General features: G+C 37.6%; 1 protein-coding gene across 2 annotated transcripts in view; it reads right to left on the bottom strand.

Moving 5' to 3' along the window:
• SEC24D (SEC24 homolog D, COPII coat complex component) overlaps positions 1–13,725 on the bottom strand; it is a 100,713-nt gene that overhangs the window by 26,440 nt on the left and 60,548 nt on the right. For both annotated transcript variants that reach the window (XM_029941571.1, XM_029941578.1), the window contains exons 11-13: positions 9,380–9,504; positions 3,561–3,752; positions 2,903–2,996 (exon numbers count right to left, since the gene is read on the bottom strand). In XM_029941571.1, coding sequence (XP_029797431.1) covers positions 2,903–2,996; positions 3,561–3,752; positions 9,380–9,504 — 411 coding nt within the window. The remainder of the gene's footprint in view (positions 1–2,902; positions 2,997–3,560; positions 3,753–9,379; positions 9,505–13,725) is intronic.

Below are 13,725 nucleotides of genomic sequence, written 5' to 3'. Positions count from 1 at the left end.
GTGAGTTAACATAATGCAAGAACGTCCTTAGAGGCTGCAGAAGGAATAATAATTCCTTGTGCTGGTAGTTCTCAAATACGGATGATCAGGAGGACATATTGAGGAGTTGATGAATTCGAATCTGCGTATGGGGCCAGAAATCTGCACTTCAATAATGTAGCCGCCCTTTGACACACGACTCTGTGACTAGTTAGTTGAGGAGTTACTGTGTTGCTTATCCTTCTGCAGAGCAGAGCTCCATTCCGCCTCCAAGGAGACAGGTGCTGGCGAACAAGGTCTGCTCTGCCAACGGGCACACGACAGCAACTGCCACCAACATTATGTCCAACAGTGTCACTTTACAAGGGCAGTCTCCCATCTTTTTAAAAAGACAACTCTTTACATTTTATAAAGATAGTTCTTTTACTTTTTAAGAAGAATGCTACTTATTAACTTTGATATTTGTGAAGTTATTCTGAGTTGTAACATTTAAGTATTAGTTCTTCTCATCTTTAAACTTCAGTGTAAAGTTATACTTACTCTAACAAAAAAAATCGCAAATACAACAAAAAATCACATGCAAAAGATACAAAAACACACCGGATGAAAGGAAGCGGCCTCTGCTGCATGAGCCCTGAGACTGCTGACTGCGCCCGCTGTGCCGCGTGACCAGTCTCCCAGAACTTTGCAGGGACGACCAACACAATGGTTTTGCAGTAATGCATCATAGGGGACATCACACTTGGGACACACGGAATGCATGTAGGCAAATTTCCTTTATTCATTTTTTTCTTTCAAAGCTGCTAAGCAGTGTCTAGACCTCTAGACCAATGTGAACCCATTGTTACAAGACAGCACTATTCCCTTTCAGGAACAAGGGGTTGAGCTGGGATTCTGCACTTCGGTGCCTAGACAACATGCCCGCATTCTCCTTCCCACTCTACTGTCTTCACTGATATACTGGCTTCAGGATATCCATTCATCTTTCCTCTCAGGCACTAGCACATGAATACAATTCTATTCCCGGTACTAATTTCTGAGAGCAGAAAAACTCGCTGGGCCATGTACGATGATCACGTATTAGGAAATTTACGTGGCAGCTCTAGCTACCTTACTGGAAAAGAGAACAACAAAACTCTTTCAAACTGAAATAGAAAATATTTGCTTTTTGTAATGTGGAATAAAACAGAAATTCCCAAGTCTTACTGTAGGCCAACGTTTCCACTAGATGGACCCTAACATGTCCAAATCACTTTATGACGTAAAATTTATTTTTAATTTTATGTTAAATTGGCATGTATTCTGAGGTTTTTTGAGGGACATCTGCAAGTTTCTGATTCAGTGAGTAAATACTCTGAAGATCAGAAAACCCAGGTAAGAATCACTGTACTAAAACCAAACTATAATATTTAGACACAAAAGTTTATGTGGAAGGGTTTCATAAACTCAGTTCCATAGCATTACTATTGCTGTTATTATTGCTATTGCTATTGTTATTGGTACTAGCCATTTTATTTTAGAAGTTAATTTCAACTTAACTTTAATAATAAAATTTAAAAATCAATTATTAGGAACTAGCTATGCAGGCTTCAAAGTGACCTTGTGCTAAGGTAATAATGATTAACAGTCAGTACCTGTCAATCATTTTGCCTTCTTCAGATGGCTCTTTTTTACTATGAAAAAGGCCCAAGTCATTAACGCTCGGCGTCCCAACTGAAGACACAGCCAACCTTGCATCTGCTTTTGGCTTTCAGCAACGCCTTGTGTGGTATTCACATCTGTCACTGTCAGGGGCCTGGCCCTTGCGTGTTTGAAAACCCCAAGGAAGGAGAGGGTGATAGGGAGATATTTTTCCTCTTCTTATCTGGTAGTTCTGATATCGTTAAAGTTATTTTATTTTATTTTATTTTTATTTTATTTTATAGTTTATTGTCAAAGTTGGTTTCCATGTAACACCCAGTGCTCATCCCAAGTGCCCTCCTCCATGCCCATCACCCCTTTCCCCTCTCTGCCACCCCCATCAACCTTCAGTTTGTTCTCAGTATTCAAGAGTCTCTCATGGCTTACCTATCTCCCTCTCCACAACTATTTTCCCCCAAGGTCCTCTGCTAAGTTTCTCCTGTTACACTTATGAGTGAAAACATATGGTATCTGTCCTCTGCCTGACTTATTTCACTTAGCATGACACCCTTGAGTTCCATCCACATTGCTACAAATGGCCAGATTTCATTCTTTCTCATTGCCATGTAGTATTCCACTGTTATACAAACCACATCTTCTTGATCCATTTATCAGTTGATGGACATTTAGGCTCTTTTCATGATTTGGCTATTGTTGAAAGTGCTGCTATGAACATTGGGGCACATGTGCCCCTGTGCATCAGCACTGTTGAAGTAATTTTATAATAGATCATATAGGGTGCGTGGGTGGCTCAGTCAGTTAAATGTCCAACTTTGGCTCAGGTCATGATCTCAGAGCTCTTGAGTTTGAACTCTACACTGGGCTCTGTGCTCAAAACTCAAAGCCTGGAGCCTGCTTCAGATTCTGTCTCCTCTCTCTCTCTCCCCTCGCCCCACCTCCGCTTGCACTCTCTCAAAAATAAATAAACATTAAAAAAAATTAAACAGAAAATAGAGCACATCAAGTTCATATAAAAGCCAAAGGGAGGACCTAAACTGGAAGTCCTGACAAAATCAGTTCCTCAGATGATAAGAGTTCTGGAATGTAAACGCTGGGAGCAATCCATGGTTTTGGCCATTTCCTCCCAAGAAGTGTAGGGAAGTTTGGAATGGGCCTCGAGCAAACTACATGCTCTAATGAAGGCTGTATTTTCTTTCATAGATGAAACTTCATGTGTGTGTGTGTGTGTGTGTGTGTCTGGTTTTAAAAATTTATTTATTAGCAGTGAAAAAAGACTTCCAACCTTTAGTGCTTCCATGCCAGCCTGGATGACAGGAGCAAAGATGGTCTCGTTCTCATTAGAGTCTGCAAACATCTCTGGAATCTGGTCCAATAAACTGTAATGAATTAGTAAAAGGTTTTAAATGTTAAGCATATTTGTAATAAGCTTCAAGAAATAAATCAACATTTCAAGTCTAAATGCATATGGTATTTATTTTATGTTGAACACCTATGGGTGACTTTCACAGGTCATCCCTCAGGGAATGCTATCTTGGCATGTTTTGGAACCAAAATTTATGATTTATTTGGAACACTTACAAAAGCATACCCTTTGTAAATATTATTTCATATTTACATATTTGACCTCTTAGACCATAAATTCTTAGAACAGTGACTGTATCTTTAGCTATTACAATAATTATTGCATATACTCATCACTATGAAGAAAATATCTCCTTTGCATAACCTTTCTAGAAAAGAGAAGGGACTGATCTAGCTGAATGTATGAAAAAAAAATAAACCTCTTCCTTTTAGATACATTAAAGTAGAACTAACATAAATGGTAGAGTTTTACAATGTTAAAACCCCCTTGCTAACGACAAAACAACAGGCGATTAAATCAAAATAATTCAAAACAGATCCCTGATCTTTATCTAAATCATAAAACACTCGATATTTACTTGTGAATCACAGACTGGGACTCTTGATAGTTGACGAGGAAGCCATCCAGGAGAGGGACAAAGACCTCTCCGACATCGGTCACCACCATCATCTGAGGCTGAGCCAAGTTACTCTTTACATTGAAGAAGTGCAGCACTTTGTTGTATGTGATGAAACCTACTCGGATTGCGGAGGTCTCTTCCTGGTCTTCCCTGTGAGGAAAACACAGTATTTGAAGTTCTTTCATATATTTATGAGAGAGGTTTCTATCAGAAACTTAGTAAGTATACCTTCAATAAAATAAATGGAAGACATATTGAAAGTTTTCCTCTTAATGAATACATAAACAATCCTGAGTCACAGCAGGGGATGGGGGATATTAGAAAAATAAGCTGATAAAGGAAAAAATTCTCAAAATTGTAGGCAGAAAAAAAAAATCAAACAGATATGAATATACATTTAATATATTTCTTTCTTTAATATATGTATTCTTAATCCATAGCAATTGCAAGGTATGCTTTTTTTGGGTAATAAACTAGGCTTAGTACATTCTTTATAAACAACACTCTCTTAGAAGTCACAACAAGGTCAGAAGAACAAATGGAAGATCTGAAGCAAGAGAAAGGCGCACTCAGGTTACAAACAGGAGAGCTATTTTTATCAAGAAAGGACTTGCTCCTTCTGTGTGATTCTCTTGTTACAGATTCTAGAGACTCAATAGAAACTGGCCTTGATTGTGAGAGCTATATGCCGTATAAACATATCGTGTAAATATGTCTTAAAAATCACATATGTGAATTGGTGATATAATTCTAAATACATAAGCATTTGTGATGTCATGGCAAGACTCTAAAAACATAATGAAAAGTAAATTTTGCTTATTTATTTTGAGAGAAGGAGAGAGAGTGCACGTGCAAGCAGGGGGAGGGGCAGAGAGAGAGAGGGAGAGAGAAACTCCCACGCAGGCTCCAAGCTGTAAGCGCAAAGCCTACGCTGCTCCATCTCACAGACCGTGACATCATGACCTGAGCCGAAGTCCATAGTCAGTCGCTTAACAGACTGAGTCAGCCAGGCACCCCAAAAAGTGCATTTTTTAAAGAAATTCCAAGATAGGGCCTTAATCTTCCTGAAAAGAGTATAAGGCATTAATGTTTATTCAAGCCTTTTTTTTAAATTAATTTTATTTTTTAACATTTTTATTTATTTTTGAGAGACAGAGAGAGAGAGAGAGAGAGAGAGACAGAGTATGAACAGGGGAGGGGCAGAATGAGAGAGGGACACACAGAATTGGAAGCAGGCTCCAACCCACGAACTGTGAGATCATGACCTGAGCCAAAGTCGGATGCTCAACCAATTGAGCCACCCAGGCACCCCTATTTATTCAAGTCTATACTTAAATTGAGTGGTCTAAACTCTCTTTACTGTTTACCCAAGTTTCTCTTTGTCTCCCTTCCCCTCCCGGCTCCTACAACACTACTAACGATCTTCCTGATTTTCACTGGTTATATGACAGCCATAAAAGACATACGCTATTTTTTTTTTATTCTTGGATATCAGTAAAACTTATTTTGCTTAGGGACCATTTTTTAAAAAAAGAACCTAGCATGCTCAGTTCCTAAACTTTGTACATAGCATAAAGAGTTGAGTACAAGAGAAAGGAAATTAAAGTATATAGATGAAAGTATCTGAAGTTCAAATTCTTGATCCCTCTGCAGACTTCTCAATTTCTTTGATGCTTCAGGAGGGTACAGGTTGACAAACTATTGACTTTAAACTCTTTATTTCTTCTCTACTGCCTTTGCTAATTTAAGGTATTTGTTCTTCATTGTGGCCTTGATGAATGAGTGGGCAGATTAAATAGATCCTCATAATCCCTTCCAAAAGCACTTGGTAAATGTTTATATTGTGGACTCCTGCAAAATTTTCAGAAATAGTATCCTTATCCTTTGTAACTGCACATACACAGACTTATACACACATACCCCTGAATATCCTAAACTGTATGATGTCATGTAACTAACCATTATACTATACTGTACCCATGTTCTCCCTGCCGCACTGTTTGTTAGAATTTAACTGTTTAAGACCAAACAGATATCTTCCTCTCTCAAACCTCCCCTGATGCTAGCAATCAGAAGTTACTTCCTCTTCTCAATTTCTACAAATCATTCTCACTGGGCTCTTAGTATGTAGTGCCTGTTAGTTAACATGTCATGAATCCTTGAGTATTGATTTATAGTTTATGTTCCCTGCTCCTGCAGGGTTTAGTATAACATGAGGAATTAGAGGTTTGCTCCGGATGATTATCGTGAAGGTGAAATGCTGTATTTAGGATGACAACTTAGAGCACACGTTGATAAATTGATTGTATGCATCTTTTCCCAACTCCTGTTTAGTGATGCTGCCTTGCTAGTTTAAAATCAGCCTGGCTGGAAATATTTTACACCACAGGAATGAGCAAACACTACAATGAAGGCTTTATTTATTTGAGATTCAGTTTACCAGCATACCACTAGTTAAGCTCCCATTTCTGAGTAAACTTTTTATTACCGAAGGTGATAAATGTCCAGTAAATCCCAAGAGCATTTATGCTCTTTTAATAGTTAATTTAGAGTCAATTAAGGCAAAAGACACAAAAGAAAAATTACAGAGAAGAATCTGGATTGTTATTTCCCACTGGATTTGAAGATTTTCAAATGATGGGAAAGCAGTATCCAGGGATTCACAGGGCTCACTTAAAATCTAAATTAACATTTTTAAAAACATCTAATCAGAACATTTCACATTATTGCAAAATATTATAAAATGTTTTCATGGGAACATATTTTTTTAATTTGTTTGAGAAACAAAGAACTACCTTAAAATTTTCTTTTTCAACAGTATAACTGCCTTGGTTAAATCATAACCAAAAGAAAATGAAATCTCACCCTCTCCTTCATATTAATTCTATACATATTTTATAAAGGTACATATAGGATATCACAGAGAACAACCTGTGTTTCTTCTTCTGTTTTTCAGTTACCACTTCCATCAATACTTGTCCCTATTATTTTAATGAAATGAATCTGACAACAAAACTGAAGATGTTAGTAACTAAATGAACTGGAATATTCCAAAATCAAGAATTTTGAACATTTTAGCTACAGGAGCATTAAAAACAACTAGGAAAAAACCCAGCTGCTTGATTTGAACAACAGATGAAATGTTTCAAATCTCTTCTTTCCTGTTTCAGAGAAGTCAGACAGAAATGGCATCTGGCAAAATCAAAGATGTAAATTCAAAGTTGAAGAGTAAAGAATGGGACCCTTACTTTTCAAAAGATGAGCTAAGAGATGGACATACCTTAGACATTAATCTAGACTTATACTGTGCTTTCAAAAGCTACTTGGCATATTACCTGGTTCAAAGAAGTAAATCAAACTGATGGCTATCTTACCACAAGAAGTATAAGATTATATACCTGCAGATCCCAAAATAAACTTTGGGGAAGAAAAAAAGCAACCAGATTTGTTTTAAAAGATAAAGGGAGAAAAGGTATTTTGGCTTGAATAAAAACTTTGAAGAAGGAGATTTAGAGGGAGATTTAAAAGTAGCAGGGAGGGGCGCCTGGGTAGCTCAATTGGTTGAGTGTCCTGCTTCAGCTCAGGTCATGATCTCACAGTTCATGGGTTCAAGCCCCTCATCAGAGCCTGGAGCTTGCTTCCAATTCTGTGTGTCCCTCTCTCTCTGACCCTCCCCTGCTCCCACTGTCTCTCTCTGTCTCTCAATACAAAAACAAAGGGGGCACCTGGGTGGCTCAGTCGGTTAAGCCTCCGACTTCCGCTCTGGTCAGATCTCACATTTGTGGGTTCGAGCCCCACGTCAGGCTCTGTGTTGACAGCTAGCTCAGAGCCTGGAGCCTGCTTCCGGTTCTGTGTCTCCTTCTCTCTCTACCCCTCCCCCTCTCATGCTCTGTCTCTCTCTGTATCAAAAATAAATAAAACATTAAAAAAATTAAGGGAGGGGGAAAGAGGTGGTAGTGATGGAGGAGGGCACTTGTCAGGAAGAGCACTGGGTGTTGTATGGAAACCAATTTGACAATAAACTATTAAAAAAATTAAAACAAAACAAAAACAAAAACAACATTAAAAGTAGCAGGGAATAACCAGCATCTTTTATTGTTTTCTCCTATCTTGCTGAAGTAACAATCTGCTCCAATGAGATATAAAAGTCATGATGACATCTAAGGAAGGAGTGTGATTTCATAACTCATACCAACAGGTTATACACTTCATATCAGCACTGTGTTGAAAAGGAGCAACGGGTTGGTGAGGTAACTGAGAATAGGATAGTCCAACTGAACCAGTTTGAGAGAAGGGAAAGAGAGAGAGACATCATTTCCAGAAATTATAGTTTTCTTTCATATGAATCAAGCTCCAACTTCAGATTTAGAATTACAACAGCTCTGTGAGAGAAGCCTATGGTAAAGGAAGTCCTATTCAGCAGAAAGTCCACAGTTGTCAAGTATCCGTGAGAATGAGGTAATGGAAACTAGAGCCCCAAGCTGTCAGCAGGCCTTTCTTATGCCCCATCTTCCACTCGCTCCCAGCTCATTCTTCATTTTAGAATTCAGTTTGAAATCACCTCAATGTTTTTAAACATCCCCAACTGCTTTTCCAAACCATCCTTGAGAATATTATGACTTTAGCTTCATAGATACAAACAAAGCTACTCCTGGGAGGTCCAGAGTTCAGTCATCTGAGCCTCACATGCACCAATGCAGCAGCCACATGTGGAACGAATACAGAGGATGAACACCCAAGGTCTCAGGAAGCCCTAAGGGCTGTGGACAGCCCATCCCTCAAAGCATCCCTTTCTAAAACAGAGATTGCTCAGGAGATAGGGAGGGGTGGAAGATGCTGAGACTGGTGCAGACATTAGGTTTCAGATATTTCTTAACTAACCTCTTTTATTTTCTTAAGCGTGTCTCCTCTCATAAAGGAAGACCTTCTCCTGGTCCCCAGTCTCCTTACTGGATGGCAGTTCCCACCCTAAACAACTAGTTTGTATACTATGAAAAATAGCCATGTTTGCTGAAATACCTTTCCACCTTCTTTTTGTGCACTGCCCCCTGCTGTGACAAGAAAAGTGATCTACAGTATGCTTTAAGTCACAGGACCTAGAGGCAGTAAAGTGGCAAAAGGGTTTGACAGTGTATAATAAGGGCAAAAAGGAAATCTGGCTAAAAAACGACCATGTGTGCCATAAGACAACAGTGCAGGGGCACCGGGGTGGCTCAGTCAGTTAAGAGGCCAACTTCGGCTCAGGTCATGATCTCATGGTTCGTGAGTTTGAGCCCTGTGTCGGGCTCTGTGCTGACAGCTCAGAGCCTGGAGTCTGCTTTGGATTCTGTGTCTCCTTCTCTCTCTGCCTTTCTTCTGCTCACTCTCTGTCTCTCTGTCTCTCAAAAATAAATAAACACTAAATTAAAAAAAAAAAAAAAGACAGCAGGGCAGTTTCCTGGTATCCCTTAGAACTCTATCTACCACATGCGGCAACTACCAGTTTCCACTGGAAACTTAACCCCTTTGAAAGTGGATAACAGACATCACACTGTTGTACTCTGAATGTTGTTTACCATAGCCTTACTTTTTAAATTTTTATCATTTGTTTTCTTTGCTTGCACAAAAGATAACTCTGACTTTTTAAGGACAAAGAACTGGTGCTATTTAATTTATAAATACTTATCCAATGTCCCCATTAGCAAAAGATATCTACAGGTCATTCAGCGCTTATTTTCTGGCCAATAAATTAATTCAGTAATGTGGGCAAGTTAGAAAAATAATGGCAGTTCCCTTACTTTGGCAGTTTTTCCAGCACAGTCTTCAGTTCTTCACATATGAGCTTCACTAGACCATTCTTGATGTTACTATATGAAACATCAATCATGAAGATAAAGGCTGGTGGGTTAGGAGGCTTATTTTTCTATAGGGGAGCAAACAAATCACATAAATGTAATTATAAAGCATATACATTGCATAATCAAATTAAAATACTCAAATCCTTGAAGATATCATCAAACATCTCATTTAATATTTTAGGATATACCATCTGTGGAATTAAATCATTTTCTAGAACAGTCTCTGATGCTATAAAGAAGATAAAAGCTGTTTGCTTTCCAGGGTATGACCTGTGACACACTATTGAATTTGACAGGATTATGATATCTAACAGTGAGGCTTCACTTTTGTAACACTCTGAAGATGTTCTCACTACAGTTACCCAAGGGTGAGGACAGTACCACAGGGTAGCCAACTTTACTTACCACCCTCTCCTTCTAGCAAGTGTGTCTGGAACCTTGACAAACTGTGCCCCCAGAGAGTACATACAATAATTGACATTTGTCTTAAAACTAGAATTTGATCATAAACTTGATCATACTATTTTCAAACCTCTTCATTTGTAAGTTCTTTCAGTTTTAAGGATATGAAATTATATACTAAAATATAATTGTACACTTTAAAATTGTACTATATTATCAAATATTTACCTATTCTTTATATATTTATGGTAAAAAATGGAATTTGGGCATTTTCTCTATTTCAAACAATCACTATAACATAAAGCAGCTGCTATATAAATGTTTTGTAGCTGTTGTTCCCTTTACTGGCTGGAGTTCAAAGAGCTCTTAGGAAGGGATTATTCAGTTAGGTCTCACAAAATATTTAGAAAACAGAGCCACAGGCAAACTTAGTGACTCAAACAAACAAACAAAAAAAAGAGTTAAGGTCAATTCAATTTTTAACTTTATGATAAATGACAAAAAATGTTCTAAAGTGAAACAGTATTTTAACTATTACAATTATAAAATTACATGATGATGTCTCCAATTCATCTACTAATTCATTCTCTAGCCACTACAAGGCTAGAGGTAACAGTCTTTTAATAAAAGTCTGTCATTTGAAATAAGAATTGCAGGACTTAAAAATCATCAACAGAAGCTTCATTATTTTGCCACATTTGAAATCAAGCCAACAAATAAACGAAAGAATCTACTGCTATCTGAGCAATTTTTTTTTTTGCAAATCATTCCTGATTCCCACCTAATCTAACTTATAACACAGACTTCCATTGATTTAAATCAAATAAAAATCATTCATTTCCATTAATTAAACCAAAGCCTCTTTGTAACCAACTCAACTGTGTCTTACTATTCTTGTGATCTCTCTTAAGTTTGCCATTACTAGTTCCTCACCGAATAGTTTCCATAAGTCTATGGAATCCTTTACTGTAACTTGTTTTCTATGTATGTAAAACTAATTCATCATTCCTCTAAATGACATTCTCTTCCAACATCTCTATATCAATATCATCACTAAACACCAATTAAAAGGCTTAAAAACATGAAGTTACATTTAACTATTCCTTTTCTTTCAACCACTGGGTCCCACTGACTATTCTTTCAAAATGCTTCTTTCACATGTTTTACCCAGCCCCTACTCTTAACTGTCCAGAAGCTTGTCATCTCATGCCTAGAAAACTCTGACTTCATTATTGGCTATCTTTTTAGTCAATTACTCCACCCTTTGAATCCAGCTCACTTTGTACAGTCAAGCCTAACATGTATGGACTTTATAAAACCCTGGTTTTCTGTGATACTTTTACCAAAACCATTCTATTAAGGGTCACAGACCTCTTGACTGCAAATGAATGACTTTAAGTAAAATCCAGCTCTTAACCCTAAATCTCTTTTATCTAACCAATTTTAGGCATGGTAGACCCCTTTCTTTTTTTTTTTTTTTTTTTTTTTTTTAGCTGTCACAGTATGGTGGTGTCATTTCCTCTCCTGCTTTTCTGCCTGCATTTTCTTATCTTTCTCCAAAGGACACTCTCTTCCCTTTTGTTACCACGGTTCATCACAGAAATCTCATTTACTCAGCACCTCTTTTAACCAGCCACGTCTATAGGTGACTCCTCAAATTCTTTCTCATCATGGTCTCCTTTCTGAGCTCCAGACCAGTGTTCCATTTAACTATAGCACACCTCCACAAAAAGATCCTATCAGCATCTTCACTCAGAATTTTAGCAGATAAGACAGCATTTATCTCATTATGTTGACCTTCTTTAGAGAAAGCATGATCCCTCAAAAATACTCTGGGTTTCAAATGTCATTTTCTCTGTGGAATTGTCCACCTTCTTACCATCCACAACCAGTTAATTGTGAAGCTTCTGGTTCCAGTACCCAAATTTAGACCCTCATTTACTTTTTAAAAAAAAATTATTTTTTTAATAATAAGCCTTTTTAAAGATCTTATTTACTCATTTATTTTTGAGAGAGTGAGCACATGCGCACATGAGCTCGAGGACTGGGGGAAAAGCAGAGGGAGAGAGAGATCCTGAGCAGGCTCCACCTCCAGCATGGACTTGGGACTCAATCACACCACTATGAGATCCTGACCTGCACCAAAATCAAGAATCAGATGCTCAACTGACTGAGCCACCCAGGTACCCTCCCAAATTATTTCTACTTGTAGCAAAATATACATAAAATGTACTACCTTTACTATTTTTAAGTGTACAGTTCGGTGGTATTAAGTATATTCACAATGCTATTGCAACCATCACCATCATCCATCTCCAGAACTTTCTTATCTTGTAAGACTGAAACTCTACTAAACAATGACTTACCATTCCCCACTCTTTCCAGACCCTGGAAACCACCATTCTACATTTCTACATTCTTGTCTCTATGAATTTGACTACTCTAGGTACTTCATATAAGTAAAATCATAGTATTAGTCTTTTATATGACTAGCTTATTCTTTTAGCATAATGTCCTTATAAGTTCATCCATATTTAGCAGGTGTCTACATTCCCTTCCATTAAGGTTGAATAATATTCCACATATGTATATACCACATTTTGTTTATCCGTTTATCCATGTATGGATTCATGGATTACTCCTACCTTTTGGCTATTATGAATAATGCTGCTATGAACACGGGTGTGGAAATACCTCTTTGAGGCTCTGTTTTCAATTAATTTGGGTATATACCTGGTGATTCTATTTTTAACTTTTTGAGGAACTGCTATATTCCCTTTATTTTCTCCTGCATGGACAACTGCATTAATTTTCTAATGCCCTTCTGTCTCCAATCTCTTTCCTCTCATTATACAAACTGCTATCCGAATAAATGGTCTGAAAGACCATATAGATCACAATGCCACTGCCTCTGAGCACAGGATGTTTACTGAGTCCTCAGAGTCAAGCATAAGCATGGCACAAAAGAGTGCTCAATACTGCCAATTCAAGGAAGAAATGTATGGATGAAAGAATTAAGGAAACAACTTCCTCTTTACCCTTAATGATCCGCATGACCTACGGAATTAACATAAACTTCTCAATGGCCTGGCATTTAAGACTCCCCATAATACCCATTTAACAAACATGTATAAAAAACAGGAGATCATAGCTATGATGCCAAACCCAATGGAATATAAAAAGTTAGTCTGTATCCCAAAACAATTTCCCAGCTTTACTTCCCATTATTTCTTAATACACATTCCTTCAACTAATTTAAGCGTCTGCCATTTTCAAAACATTTCCTATCCAGAAGTCACAGTCTAATGACTTGGGCCAAGAATTTGGCCAGAAGAGTATTTTGTTTGGCACAGTGTTTTTAAAAATATTTGAATATGAATGTGTTTGGGGGGAAAGGGAACATACTCTCCAATTATCTCAGTCCCCATACTAACTCCACGTCTCTCATCTACAATACCTGCCTTCCCCTAAAGAAAGTGGAATTAAGTGGCAAATCCTCTGCTTTTACTGACTGTTTAGTTTTCTTTCATTTCCACAAGTCCAAACTCAGCTCCTGGTGTAACCAGCTCCAATGTCACTTACTCTTTGAAGCTTTCCCTGATTCTCCAAATCATACATTATCGCTTGTCTGTTTTGTTATGGCACTCTAATTATTTGATTCTTATAGCATTTATCATATTTGGGTTTATATCATAATTATATACTTATCAGGTCTATGCAAAGGAAGTATCTTGAAATCATGTTCATTATCTTGCTAGCTTTGGTATCCCTCATTCACAAACCAAATGTCTTGGACATGTTAGACATTCATTAAATGTCACAATGAATTAAAATTAAGTAGAGAGTTGCCTTAGTGGCTCAGTCCCTTAAGCATCCAATTCGTG

The sequence above is a fragment of the Suricata suricatta genome, chromosome 1 (assembly GCF_006229205.1).
Source record: "Suricata suricatta isolate VVHF042 chromosome 1, meerkat_22Aug2017_6uvM2_HiC, whole genome shotgun sequence".
Classification (NCBI taxonomy): domain Eukaryota; kingdom Metazoa; phylum Chordata; class Mammalia; order Carnivora; family Herpestidae; genus Suricata; species Suricata suricatta.
This window is presented reverse-complemented; position numbering and strand designations above follow the sequence as displayed.